The sequence below is a fragment of the Typopeltis vanoorti genome, chromosome 21 (assembly GCF_054136105.1).
Source record: "Typopeltis vanoorti isolate ZY-2024b chromosome 21, IOZ_Tvanoo_1.0, whole genome shotgun sequence".
Taxonomy (NCBI): Eukaryota; Metazoa; Arthropoda; class Arachnida; order Uropygi; family Thelyphonidae; genus Typopeltis; species Typopeltis vanoorti.
Window position 1 is genome coordinate 91834755 of NC_143569.1, and position 14674 is coordinate 91849428.

General features: G+C 34.3%; 1 protein-coding gene across 6 annotated transcripts in view; it reads left to right on the plus strand.

The window, feature by feature from the left end:
* LOC150095108 (MAP/microtubule affinity-regulating kinase 3-like) overlaps positions 1–14674 on the plus strand; it is a 360635-nt gene that overhangs the window by 213544 nt on the left and 132417 nt on the right. For all 6 annotated transcript variants that reach the window (XM_090411526.1, XM_090411530.1, XM_090411532.1 and 3 more), the window contains one exon: positions 3502–3602. In XM_090411526.1, the coding sequence (XP_090267652.1) occupies positions 3502–3602 (101 nt within the window). The remainder of the gene's footprint in view (positions 1–3501; positions 3603–14674) is intronic.

Genomic DNA, 14674 nt, shown 5'->3' on the forward strand with positions numbered 1-14674 from the left:
CATCTATATTGTGGTCTTCTGTAGCTGTTTTTCTAATCTTTCATTCTGTTTAAGTGATCAGTCCATCTTGTGTTAGCTTACACATTTTTGAATGTTAATAATTGCTACTATACCTTTATAATCTTCATTTTTGAAATATGATTCCACCATTGATGCAATCTTAATTTCTTTGATTTCTCATAGAACTGTAATATCCATCACCCTTGGTGTGATCATTTATTTTATTTCTAACTTGCTTTTCACCATGAGCTATATTAGTTTGTAATACAGTCAACTCTCACTATAGTAAACACCATTCAAATAAACTACAGAAATTCTGATCAAAATCCTCATAGGTACAGTGCTATTCTAAAGGAAATTCTTTATAGCAAGCCACCCATTATAACAAACTATTCCTGTGGTCCCTATGAGTTGATTGTATTCCTTTGTATACAATAGTTTGATTTTTTGTGAATTCTCTTTTCTTTTATTCATTCATAGTCGTTTTTCACTGTTTATTCATCTGATGAAATGGCAGCATACTATCATGTTGCTAGTCCTGTATATACTTTACTAGTTTTTGGTCGTTTAATGTTCACAATTTTTTTAGTTTTCATATTTTTAATTCTTAATTTTTTAAAATCTATAGTCCATTTGATTCATCATCTTCTGTGTACTGGGTTTATTTGTTTCAGCTTTCAATCTAGTTTGGCTCTGAATATCTTGTCATCCCTGCTTTCTAAAAATATATAATCAGGTATATTTTTAGAAGATAGGGAAAGTTACTCTTTTAATGTAAATTAAAAATTTTGTAATAGTCATTTAACTCAGCCACTGGTTGGAGAGCAGGATAGCTCCATCATCCAGTAAGCTTTTTTTTTTTTTTTTTTTTTTTTTTTTAAATCAGGAGTTACGTGAAACCTTGTTTCAGAAGATATTTTACATTAATATATTACTTTTCAATATGTTCACTTTTGAGAATGTAGATAATATTTTCTGTTTTTTTAAGTTTGGTCTTTTTATTGCTGATTTTTATATCAAGTTTGTTATTATGACAATTATTTGTGAAATTTTCTAGCAGATTAGTTTAAGATTACATCATTCCATATAATGAACTTAACATCACTCTTTGTGATCTGTGTACATTATAAATAATAGTAGAGATGTATACATCCTTGTCTTAAATGGTTTAACATTTGAAATATCCTATATCCTTAACTTCAAGCTGCTGGCTTAAAACAAGAATATAACTTTTATATTGCTCCTTATACCATTCTATTACTATCATAGTCATCCCAAACATTATCAAACACCATTTTGGAATGTACATATTCAGTTGTTGTATTAACAATGTGTCATAAATTTGTCTTTAATGCAAGTTATTTTTGGGGTTTGAAAATATTTTTTTATCGTCATTTTCTATTAGATTCCAAGTGTGTCCCTTTGTTTTCCCCTACTCCCCATGTATTGAAAAATTTCTTCTGTGTCAGTCTTATAGTATTCCTTTAGTAATTTATAAGTTTCTATAATATCTCCTTCTCCTCTGCCTGTCAGCTAAACTCTGCAGTGCAACACGCCCTCAATCCATCCTCATAGGGAACATTCCACAGACCTGTCATTTTGAAGGAAAATGTTGAAGTTCTTTGGCTAGTTCATCCTTGTCAGTGATGAGTCGACAGGCTCTTACTCCTAGTGTGGAAACGATACTCAATTTTTGAGGTCTATAATGATGGGATGAGGCATGTAGATATGTGTAAACTTTCAAAATATAGAGACTTTTAATTTACCCAATTCCTTAGTAGAAGGTTCAGAAATGGGAATGAACCAATAGATTCTAATTCATAGGTGAATTATTTTATTTTATTAATATTTTAGTCCACCATTATGCTAATGTACAATAGCTTGACAGTCTTTCTTGGGTGAAATTCATATTTAAAAAAAAAAAAAAAAATTAAATACTGACATTCTTTTATGAAAATCCTGTACATAATTTTTAATTCAAACTCAGGGTTGTTCAGGGATGGAAAGAAAAGAGTGGTAAAAAACATTCCTACCTTCATCATAGACTTAATGTTGGGAGTCTGATTCTGAAATGGTTTAGTAAGTTTGTCTTATTTTTTGATAAATATAGTATCGTGTTATTTCAAAAATTACTACATAAATACAAAGTGGCCCATGCATATAAAAATGTACTTGTGAGTAATTGTACAAGGCAATGAAACATACAGAAAAGCATAAACATAAAACCTTTTCATAGAACATTTTAATAACATACAAAATTTTTAAACTGTTTTGTCATTTATATTGATGTATTTAATATATTTACACAATTTACATCTTTATCTCAAGTGCTATTGCATTGTATGTAGTTATTAATCCTCCCCCTCCACACACACACACTCCATGTTTATTTTATTTAACAGAGCTTATGCAGTCATGTGCTATATTTTCCACAAATAGTGACAATATATATTTTTTGAGTGTTGAAGAACATTTGTAACTGAAATGTGGCATATCTAAAATTTTACTTCTGTGTAATCTAAATTAAAATTTATTTTGGTATACCTCTATTATGAATCTGAATGCTGAATATATGATTAGTGAATGTGTTTCTCATTAGCATATAAAAATCTTCTAAATATGGAATCACATCTTGAGTCTTAAGATGTGATTTCTTGGTGTTGCTTATGCTGCAGGCAATATCCATCCAAAACTCCATTCTTGAATTGAAACTTTATATTTGGTTTGTTATAAAACTGTCTGCTGTTGCAACATTATATCCCAAACAAAACTTAAAATCGCTTCTACTATACTCTTAGATCTATTTCACAATAAGAAGAATGTGTTTAAGAAACAAATACCAGTTTTATTAGTGTACAAATAGCATTTGACCATGCAGGATGTCCTGACAGATTGTTCCATTGTATTTAAAGGTGAATGTCTAAAGCCATCCATTAAATGGAATTTGAAGAATGAGAATGCACCATTTGCAGTATATTTGTTGTGCTACAAGTTAAGCTTCCTGAAACCGCAAGTGTTTCATGTCTGAGATGGTATGCTGGTATTCTGTTTCTGATGATTAAGTACTGTTTTCTTTGTGAGTATGCTGTTCATAAATTCTTCTCACTCTCTTTGCAACTGTAGGACTGTATCATATGTGTTTGTTTATCCCTAACATTTTATCCAAATAGAAATTTGTTTGGATAATTTCTGTAATGCAGACAGGAAATTATCCTTGTTGGGATAACCAAGGGTTGTTCATGCTGTGTGCATTAGCCTGCCTGAGCATGTACATTTAATATTTAGTACAGAAGAAGCAAACATTTGTGTTGTTCCTAGAACAAGAGATCACAAGATTGCTGTTGTAATTTCTTTAGTAATATTATACAAAATTTGCATCAAGTATTTTCCATTATGTATGTGTAAATGTATATTAATAATGTATATATTTGTAATATGTATATATGCAAAGTTTTAATTGTAGTCATTACTTTTCTCTCTTCCCCATATATATACACATAGGGAAAAAATATGATGGACCAGAAGTTGATGTCTGGAGTTTGGGTGTTATTTTGTATACTTTAGTCAGTGGATCCCTTCCGTTTGATGGAGCAAACTTAAAAGTGAGGATGTTCACTTTTATTTTGCATGAATATTTTCTCTATTTTTAATTTGCATGTTTTTAGTGGATTGTCAGTTTTAAGTTTGCTGTGTTAGTTTCTAATAGCTGCAGTCCAATTGTTAAATGAGTTACAAATATATTGCATTTTAAATATCTTTTTAGTAGCAGATTAATAGAATGTATGATAGTATTAGTAGAGTATATATGATAAGTATTTTTTCCTCTGGAAGTAAATTAATTATTCCAATACTATTTTGGATAGTTTGGAGGAGGCTAAGTTAACATCTTTAAGGTAATGTGAAACCATCTGTGATGATGATGGTAGCAGGAGAATGATGGAATTAAATGTATGTGATAAAACACAGAGGATTATGTAAAGATATCACATTATAGTAAATTATGTTCAAGTTTGACAAGGCTGAAATAAAAGGTTGTGTCCAGAGCAAGTATATTGAGGTGTAGTATGAGCATATTCACTTGGGCTATAAAGTGTTGAAAGTTTATTTTTCACTTGGTTAGAGTATAATAAAATTAGTTTAATCCTTTATCCAAGTGTGAGCAAACAAAGTTTGCGCCTGAAAGTATCTTCAGGACTGGGATAAGGTGGTACAACACCAGGGCAACTCGTTGCAAAGGTGGAGCAAGTTTCCAACACTCCTATCTCAGTATCTCCCATAATGCAAAACACATCTCCTTGCGGATATGTCTAATGTTATGCATTAAGGGGAGGGCCACTACCCAGACTAGTTTCGATCTTTATTGAGGTCTCTTCAGTGGGAGCCAGGCCCAAGTGGAGATGCCAGGCAGAAGCATTAGCAGGTCATCTCTACCTATAGGAGTTGCCAAATGGTGTGCCACCTTTTTAATAAATTATTCTGGATTTAGAGAAAGATGTTGAAAGTTTATTTTTCACTTGGTTAGAAAGGTGGCACACCATTTGGCAACTCCTATAGGTAGAGATGACCTTGCTAATGCTTCTGGCTGGTATCTCAACTTGGGCCTGGCTTCCACTGAAGAAACCTCAATAAAGGTCGAAACTAGTCTGGGTAGTGGCCCTTCCCTTAATGCATAACATTAGACATATCTGCAAGGAGATGTATTTTGCATTATGGGAGATACTGAGATAGGAGAGCTTGCTCCACCTTTGCAAGGAGTGCCCTGGTGTTGTACCATCTTACCCCAGTCCTGAAGATACTTTCAGGCACAAACTTTGTTTGCTCACACTTGGATAAAGGATTAAACTAATTTTATTATACTCTAACCAAGTTAAAAAATAACTTTCAACATCTTTCTCTAAATCCAGAGTAATTTATTAAAAAAGGGTGGCACACCATTTGACAACTCCTATAGGTAGAGATGACCTGCTAATGCTTCTGCTTGGTATCTCCACTTGGGCCTGGCTCCCACTGAAGAGACCTCAATAAAGGTCGAAACTAGTCTGGGTAGTGGCCCTTCCCTTAATGCATAACATTAGACATATCCGCAAGGAGATGTGTTTTGCATTATGGGAGATACTGAGATAGGAGTGTTGGTAACTTGCTCCACCTTTGCAACGAGTTGCCCTGGTGTTGTACCACCTTACCCTAGTCCTGAAGATACTTTCAGGCGCAAACTTTGTTTGCTCACACTTGGATAAAGGATTAAACTAATTTTATTATGGGCTATAAAGTGGCATCAATTTGCTACCTTTAGGTGGTTACTTTGGCAATATAAACATTTGACTGATATATAAGTGTACAGAATAACTTGTAAACTGTCAAGACTTTTTCCATAAGATAAGACACACAGACAGAGGCGACAGTTTCTTCTACTTGAAATTCAGGGTTTTATCTCTATATAACAAACTGGCAGAAAATATGCAATTCAGAGACGTGATACATTTACTTCATGGCCTTGATTAACCTTAACATATGAGGGTGGTCTGAAAAGTTCTCGGCCTCAACCATAGATGGTAACACTATTGGCAAGATATTTTTTTTTCTAAGTTGGTACATCTGTCATAACCATCCATGTGAAATTACAAGTCATTCTATCAAGTAGTTTGTTTTATACAGCTGTCTGAAGCAAAAGTGTTTTCTGTATTCCTTGAAATGGGTAAAATTGAGTATCGTGCAGTTATGAAATTCTTTGTAAAAGAAGGTTTAACTCCAAAAGAAATTCATTCGAAGTTTATAAAAGTTTACGGGCACTCTTCTCCTTCGTTTTTGACAATTAAGAAACTACTGAGTTTAAACGGGCCGTACCACCCTTGAAGATGATCCACGTGAAGGACGTCAAAAAGCATAACAACACCAAAAGTCATTGATCAAATGCTTGATATGGTATTGGATGACCGGCGAGTCAAAGTGTGTGAAATTGATGAGACTATAGGCATTTCAAAAGAACGTGTAAGATATATTTTGCATGAAGAATTGCAAATGAAAAAACTTTGCGCAAGATGAGTGCTGCGCTTGCTCACAGCTGATCAAAAATGCACTTGCATGAAAACCTCTGAACAGTGCTTGGAGCGTTTTAACAAGAATAAAACTGATTTTGTACATTGATTTATTACTATGGATGAGACTTGGATTCACCATTACACACCAGAATCTAAACAGCAGTCAAAATAGTGGACAGAAGCCGGTTGTTCAGCTCAAAAGAAGACAAAGTCGGTTCCATCAGCAGGAAAGGTTATGGCATCGGTGTTTTGGGCTAAAGACATTTCGTTTATTAATTATCTTGAAAAGGATAAAACAATAACCAGGGAATATTATTCCGATCTTTTAACCAGACTAGACAAAAAAATTCGTGAGAAAAGACCCAGTTTGCAGAAGAAAAAAATCGCCTTTCATCAGCACAATGCACCTGCCCACAAAGGTGTGGGGAGGTGCATTGTCTTAAATGAGAAAATTAAGGGATCTGCACTATGAATTGTTGGAACATCACCCTATTCCCACAGATTTGGCTACCTCTGACTTCTGTCTCTTCCCAAAACCAAAACCCTAATATCCTTATTTTTAATATGATATTGCCATTGGTGCCATTTGTTCATACCCCTACTCTTTCTCGGGATCTCATATCTGCTATCTATAGTCTTTGGTCAAGTTTACTTCTAATCCAGCTCTTGGATCCATAAGTTAAAATTGATTTGAACACTGTCTTGTATACAGCTAATTTAGTGTTTTGACTAATTTCTCTCTTATTTATATAAATTTATTTAGCTGACTTCCTACCATACCAGATTTGTTAATTCTCTTGTCTATTTTCATATTTAATTTACCATCTTTATTAAAAATTGTGCCTAAGTAGCTGAAATGTTTTACTTTTTCTATAGGTTCTCCATTCGTAATGCAGTTGATATTTTCAATGTTTCTGTCTATTTTCATTGTCTTTGACTTGACTTGTTACTGCTGACCTTCATACGATATCTGTTATAACCGTTATTTAGTTTAGTGAGCAAATCTTGCATACTTGTACTGGATTTATTTAGAAGTATAACATCATGCACATAAAGCAAAGAGCTGAGATTAACACCTCCAATTTTGATATCACTTTCCTTCATAATGTCATCCATATAAGATAATGTACATCACTGTCTGACACCAGATTTAGCATTAAACCATCTTCCTGTACTCCTTCAGTTCTCTAACTACTGACTTGCACCTCAAATAAAGACTAAGTATTGCTTGATATAATTGACACCATACAACTGTAGCGTTTTGAATAGCTTCTCTCTTAGCACCTTGTCGTATGCCTTTTCCAGATCTACATACAGATATTTATTATATTTTATTTTGTTATATTCCCATGATTTCTCTGCTCTTTGTCGTGAAGTGTAAATCTGGTCCTGACAGCATCTATTTGGCCTGAATCCAGCTTGTTCTTCATCAAGCTTCCCGTCCACAATCCTTCTCAACCGTTTCTCAAGTATACTTGTATAAATTTTACCAGGAGCACTCAGTAGCAAAATATCCCTGCATTTCTGACTTTCAGTTTTATTTCCGTTTTTATATATGGGTACTATGAGAGCTCTCCTCCAAATATCTGGAATTCGTCCCTCTGTCCATCCTTGTGAATTATGCAGTGAGCCACTGTAAGACTTTTATACCTCCATACTTGAGTATTTCTGTTCGAATATCATCTACTCCAGCTGTTTTTCCACATTTCATGCTTTTGATGGCTTTTTCTACTTCAAGTATGGATATGTATTCCTGGCTGCATGCCCGGTCATTGTTTTTTTTTACCACTGCGCTGTCATCACTGCTTGTTTCATTTAGCAATTTTTTGAAATTATTACTTCATGCTTCAAGTATATTTTTTCCTCCTGTTTTCATGTTACCTTTATCATCCCTAATTTCATTTACTGCACTCTTTCCTCCATTGAACTTCTTCAGTGGCCTCCAAAATATTTCACCACCTTCTAGATATTTATTTTCTGTTCTTACCAAAGTCTTTCCATGATTTTTTGTTTAGCTAGTTTTACACAGTGTTTAGCTTTCTTAAATTTGTCTCTGTATTCTCTAAGAGCAGGAACTTTTGATATGCTTTCTTCTTTTCCTTCACTGCTTCTTTAACTTCGTGTGTCCACAATGGAGTGCTGATTTTTCTATCCTTACAGGCAATCAATGTTTTGTTCATGGCTTGCCACCGAATTATCAAGGTTTGGTTCCTGTTCTCAAACTCTTTTATTTTTTCTTGAATAATGTTTGTGTATTTTAGTCTACAGTTCATATCTGAGAGCTGCTGAACTTTTATTCTCTTTAAAACTTTCTTACATATTCTTCTTTTCATGCCTTTATATGTGGGGAACTAATTAATCATCTAGTTTCAGACCACCACTCTCCTTATTGCATGCCTGAAAAATTTTCGCGTTTGTTCTCTGGAGCAGTTTTGAATTATCTTATCCCTAGTCTACTCATACCCTCTGTCCAAAAAGAAACTGAACTTTTCGAAAATAGAAGAAACTAGTAACGCCACCTGTTGTATCTTTTTGCTGTCGAAAGCGGCAACCTTCATTAGTGTTGTCAATTGTTTGACATTTGATTCATTAGAAGCCGAGTTATAGTGCCAAGAGTGACAGTGTGTTTTGACAAACGGTCAGAAAATGAGTTTCAAGCAGAGAGCTGCGGTTGACTTTTGTATTATACTTGGTAAAAGTTTTACCGAAACGCATCAAATGCTTCAAAAAGCATATAGTGATGAATGCTTATCCTGTACTCAAGTTTAAGAGTGGTTTAAGCGATTTCAAAGTGGTCATGAAATGCTTGAGGATGACGAAAAGCCGGGCTCTGCAAAAACTGGACTGAGCGAAGTTAACATCCAAAAATTGTGTGATTTTATCAAAGAAAACCTGAAATCGTCCATGAGATTGATTGAAAATGAATTGGGGGATTCCAAAATCAACTGTGCACAACATTTTGACCAAGAGTTTGGGCCTTCATAAATTGAATTCACGATATGTTCCCCACAAGTTGACCGATGACCAAAAACTGTATCGAATTGAACACTGCAAGGACCTCATTAAAACCGTTCTCAAGGACTCAAACTTCCATGAAACGATCGTTACTGGTGACGAAACGTGGTGTTTTGAGTATGCGCTCGAAACAAAGCACCAGAGTGCTGAGTGGAGACCACCAGAAGAGGGGCATCTGAAAAAAGTCGCTTGGAGAAGTCAAGAGTAAAGACAATACTGATTTGTTTCTACGATCCCAATGACATTATCCACAAAGAATTCGTTTTGTTTGGCCAAACAGTCAATGGTGAGTTTTATCTCGAAGTTTTGAAGCGATTGATAGCAAGAATATATTGCATACGGCATGAATATCGTGACGACCAACCGTTTGTCAAAACAAACTGTCACTCTTGGCACTATAACTCGGCCTCTAATGAAATGTCATAAACAGTTGACACAACACTAATGAAGGTTGCTGCTTACAACAAAAAGATACACAGGTGGCGGCACTAGTTTCTTCTATTTTCGAAAAGTTTGGTTTCTTTTTGGACAGAGAGTGTATAGGTTACCAACCTTCTGTGAGTGGGATGCACATAAAACATAAAAAAACTAAATTAATAAAAAAAAAACCCTTAGCTCAGCCATGATATTTACATACTGATGATGATGTTTGCAACCTTTTGAGTGGAAATCATATATATATATATAAAGAGCCCTGCAGTCTCTGACAGAAACTAAGTCAAAGAATGTATGATATTAAGTCAAAGAATGTAAGATGTGATAAATGCAGTTTTCAAGAAGTGTGGTATGAGGCTGCATTTCTTATTTTTGATATTGATCTTGCCTTTTCTTCTTTTCTGTAATGTTTCATGCTTTCTAAAAAAATCATTATTCCTAATGCTTGTTTTTAATGTTAGCAAACTTTAGGAGTGGGGGAGGGGAGTGTAATTCTTGTGTGGTATGGAAATCTTTTAGTATTGAGATCACATTATAATGTAAATAAAGAATATTATAAAAAAATAAGCAATTATAACCCTTCAAGTTTTGTAAGTCATCAGACTTAGATCATCAATAGTACTTTTTATCCAACAGATGCCACAAGAGCAGTGAATCTCATAAATAGCTTTTTTTTTTCCCATGGAGTGATGTGGCGTAGCAGTTCCCACAGAACTGCTAAGCCACAGAAACTTACATTTTCATCTAAAAACTTACAGTAAGTGCTTATAAAGTTATGTAACTAGAGAAATTGCACATTACACATAAGAACTTCAACTGATTAACGTTTCTGGTTTGATGTAGAGACAATAATATTACACCTAAATTTGTAAGAATCAAACGTGCATTCCATTCAGCCAAAGGAGATATAATCTACAAGAAAACAGAACTGACATATTTTAAGAGAAGATCTCAGCCACTAGATTAACCCTGCAGAGGTTGCGGTCGAAAAAATTGCAGCTTAGGTCGCTTGTATCTGAGAGATACATTCATTACTAGTATGTGCTAAAATGCGATAAAACTAAAAAAAAAATCACTGCAAATATAATACATGATGGTTTATTTATTTTCAGTTACAATCTAGAAATTATTGAACAAAGAAATATAAAGAATAAAAATTTAACCTATTGTTGCGATGTAAACCAGCTATATATAAGAGGTCTAAAAATGCTTCCAATTCTGTTTTGTCTATTTGTTTAGCATCTCTTTCTTTTGAATACTGGTTCAAAATAGAATCGATGTATTTATTTGTATATAACAAGATTAGATCTAAAATATTATCTTATCCATGATAAAGCAATTCCAAGTTTCAAGTTCTGTTTTTGCATTTGGCTGAACTAATGGAAGTTGACACGAAGTATTCTGTGGCTCTCTTCTAATTTGTCTTCTTATTGGATTTTTCCTCCATTTTGATTCTTTATCCTTTCCAAGAAAATACTCTTCATTCATGTCTAAATCATTTTCACTTTCTTCGCTAGAAATATCTTGTTCGGTATCCGAATCTTCTGAATGAACTTTCACATAATCATCATCATCTTCTAAATCACTTTCATCTTCACATTCGACTCTATCATTCTCATCATCAAACTCGATTAACATTCTCTGAATATCTTCAACATCTGATGGATTATCCAATCGATATATTTTTCCAGCCATTTTCAATGGTGAATAATAATAAAAAACACAACTATACTGACATCGGAGTTCACGTCTCTCAGATACAATTTACTATCAAATATCACACACCTTTACATAACGCATGTTAAACCAAAACTGACTGTATAAACAGTGTGGAATATCACTTGTAATATACGCATGCACAGCTGGTCATGACTTCCAAGCTATAGACTGGATATGTGTAAGCATATTTATGTTAAACAATTTGTTTGTATCTGTCAAATCATCTGTTACCTCTGCAGAGGTAAAGCTTTCAAAGATAGATCAGGATGCATCCACTGTACATAGTGAATTAGCTATGTTGCTAAAGGCTGACTTTTGGGATATCATTGACAGACTTACATCCAATAAAAAGAAATATAATTTGATAAAAAAAAAAAAAAAGTTGAACTTGCTTCAACAAGAAAAAGAAAAACATCTATTATAGATCAGTCCACATCAATCTTTCTTCCAAAGTCTTGTCTAACACTGAAAAGAATTTCTTAATGAGAGATTTTAATTTTGCCTTATCTCCACAGAACATTCCAAAAGTAGACGGTGCAATTTGAAAAGGGAATTCACAATCTTTCAAGAGATTCTACAGACCTCACCCGCATGCAAACTTCGGTCATCATCAAATTCCTGCCATGTACCCTCAAATCAGTCTGTTACTCGTCAAAACTCCAACATTATCAGATCTTATATTTCTATCGTCTAAGGCACTTTGTACCGTATCAATCCACCTATATCTTGGTCTTCCTCTGGGTAGTTTTCCAGCCAACATGACAGAGAACACTTGTTTTGCTAATCTTTCTTCACCCATTCTGTTTAAGTGACCATACCACCCGAGATTAGCTCTGCTAACACATTCCTGGATGCTGACAATGTCAAGTTCTTTCCTAATATCCTTGTTTTTAATACGATATTGCCATTGATGCCATCTGTTCATGCCTCTAATCTTTCTCAGGACTCATATCTGCAGTCTCTAGTCTTTGGTCAAGTGTTTTACTTCTGACCCAGCTCTCAGATCCATAAGTTAAAACTGGTTTGAACACTGTCTTGTATACAGCTAATTTAGTGTTCCGACTAATTTCTTTCTTATTCCATATGAATTTATTCAGTTGACTTCCTACTGTACCAGCTTTATTGATTCTATTGTCTATTTCCATATTTAATTTACCATCTTCACTAAAAATCAGCCTAAGTAGGTGAAATGTTTTACTTGTTCCACAGGTTCTCTGTTCACAATGCAGTTGACATTTTCAACGAAAGCGATTCTGCCTATTTTCATTGTCTTTGTCTTTTTATTGCTGACCTTCATACCATATCTATTACAACAGTTATTCAATTTAGTCAAGGAATCTTGCAGACTTGTAGCGGATTTATTGATAACTATAACGTCGTCCGCATAAAGCAAGGAGCTGACATTAACATCTCCAATTTTGATATAACGTTTAATACCACGTTCCTTCATAATGTGATCCTCTGGATCACATTATGAAGGAAATATGATGTACAGAGGGGATAATGTACATCCTTGTCTCACACCAGATTTAACATTAAATTAAATTAAATTCTAACTGCTGACTTTTGCTAAAGTTTAAAGTACTATGTAGAAACATGCCAAAATTGGAGTTAACAGCGTTTAAAGAATTATGAAGAGATAAAAACGTAGTAATAGTTAAGGCAGACAAAGAAAATGCAACTTTGGTTATGAATTCAGACAAATATGTAAGAAAAATGAACATCCTGTTTATAACACGATAAATAGGTGTTAGAATATTCCAACACCTATTTATCTTTAGACTGGGATCTGACATGACACACATAATACAACTAATGACTTGATCAAAAAGTTACCTAATTGGCCAGAAGAATTTAAAAAAAAAAAAAAAATCTTTATTAACGAAATACCCATTAGTCCCAAGAATTTATGGCACACCAAAAATACACAAAAAGGATATTCTGTTATGGCCAACTGTAGAGGGGAGAGATTCGACCTCAAAATTAGCAGAATATCTGTCAAACCTGATATCACTACACACACATAGGATACACAGAATCATGTGTAAAAAATAGTTTACATTTTATTAAAAAGGTAAATGACATAAATATAGAGCCTTCAGACATTTTCAAGCAAGTTTAGATATAGTCGGTCTTTTTATCAATGTACCTAGGAATGACAGTGCATCTACTTGTAAACCTTTTACCATCAGACACAGTAAGACTTTTCAAACACTGTATGAAAAACACTTTTTTTTCATGTTTCAAGACAAATATTGGGAACAAAAAGAAGACTTGCCATGGTACCCCTCTCCTTCTCCTTTCTCCAGTCTTAGCCAACCTGTTTATGGAAAATTTTGAAACAAATGCAATAAACTATGAGAAATAGTTTATATAGTTCAGGGAGGATGTAGTAGTTCAGTTGAAATTCAATGAAAATAGTGCATTCAAGGCCATCTTTTGTAAGATAAGAGGCCAACAGGACAAAATACACAGCTGATTGCTGCTTGCTATAGGGGGATTCGAGGAATGATGTAGTAGTATACATTGGCAAATAAGCTCAGTGTGTGGAGGGAGAGTAATTATGGGCTACTTCAACTATGGGAAGGAGATAAGAAAGAGAATTTATGCCATTACTAAAGAATTATTACCCGAGGCAGCATGTGATAGAATGTACCATAGGTTTGAGAGTGCTAGATCTAGTAATTGAATAAGTGAATTTGTCTGTAATGAAGATGACCACATTAACTTTAGTCGGTGAGAGTGATCATGTGTTCTTAACCTAGCAGGTGGCAAAATATGTGTAATTTTCAGTTGGTAGGGGGATTTGTGGAATCACAGTGCTTGTGAGTATGACAAACTCAAGAGATTGCTTGGAGCAATGCCATGGCATGAGAAATGGCAAAGGTTGGATGTTGATGGGCATGGAAGGTGATAAAGGAGCATTTTGAGGGAATAATAGCAGACTGCATACCTAAAGTCAGGAGGATAAATCAAGTAGGTGTTAAATGAATGAATAGCATCATTAAGCAGGAGCTACAAAAAATGAAAATCTGTAGAAAGAATTCAAAGAGAAAGGATCAGTATGGTAGGAAAGGTAATCAGAGTATGAGAGGAAATTAGTGATGCTGGCCAAAGGTAACCCCAAAGAGTTCTTCTGGTATGTGGCAAGTAAAAGGAAGAATGATTATGGAAGAATAATTTTGATGAAGGCCAGTGGTAGGGAGGTAATTGAAATAGGTGAAATAGTTAAATTACTAAGTGATCACTCTCCAGTGATATATCACCCTGGTGTTGATATTGTAATAACAAGAGAGGCAAGAGCTTATATGGAAGAGAGATAGATGAACTAGAGGTGCATAGCATATTACAGAACCTATGGGATTAGTGGTATACCAGCTCAGGTATTATGAGAATGTGCTAAGAAATTGGCAGTGCATTTTGTTCAAGTCTCAGTTTTGGACTGGTTCCAAGGTGATGGAAAGGAG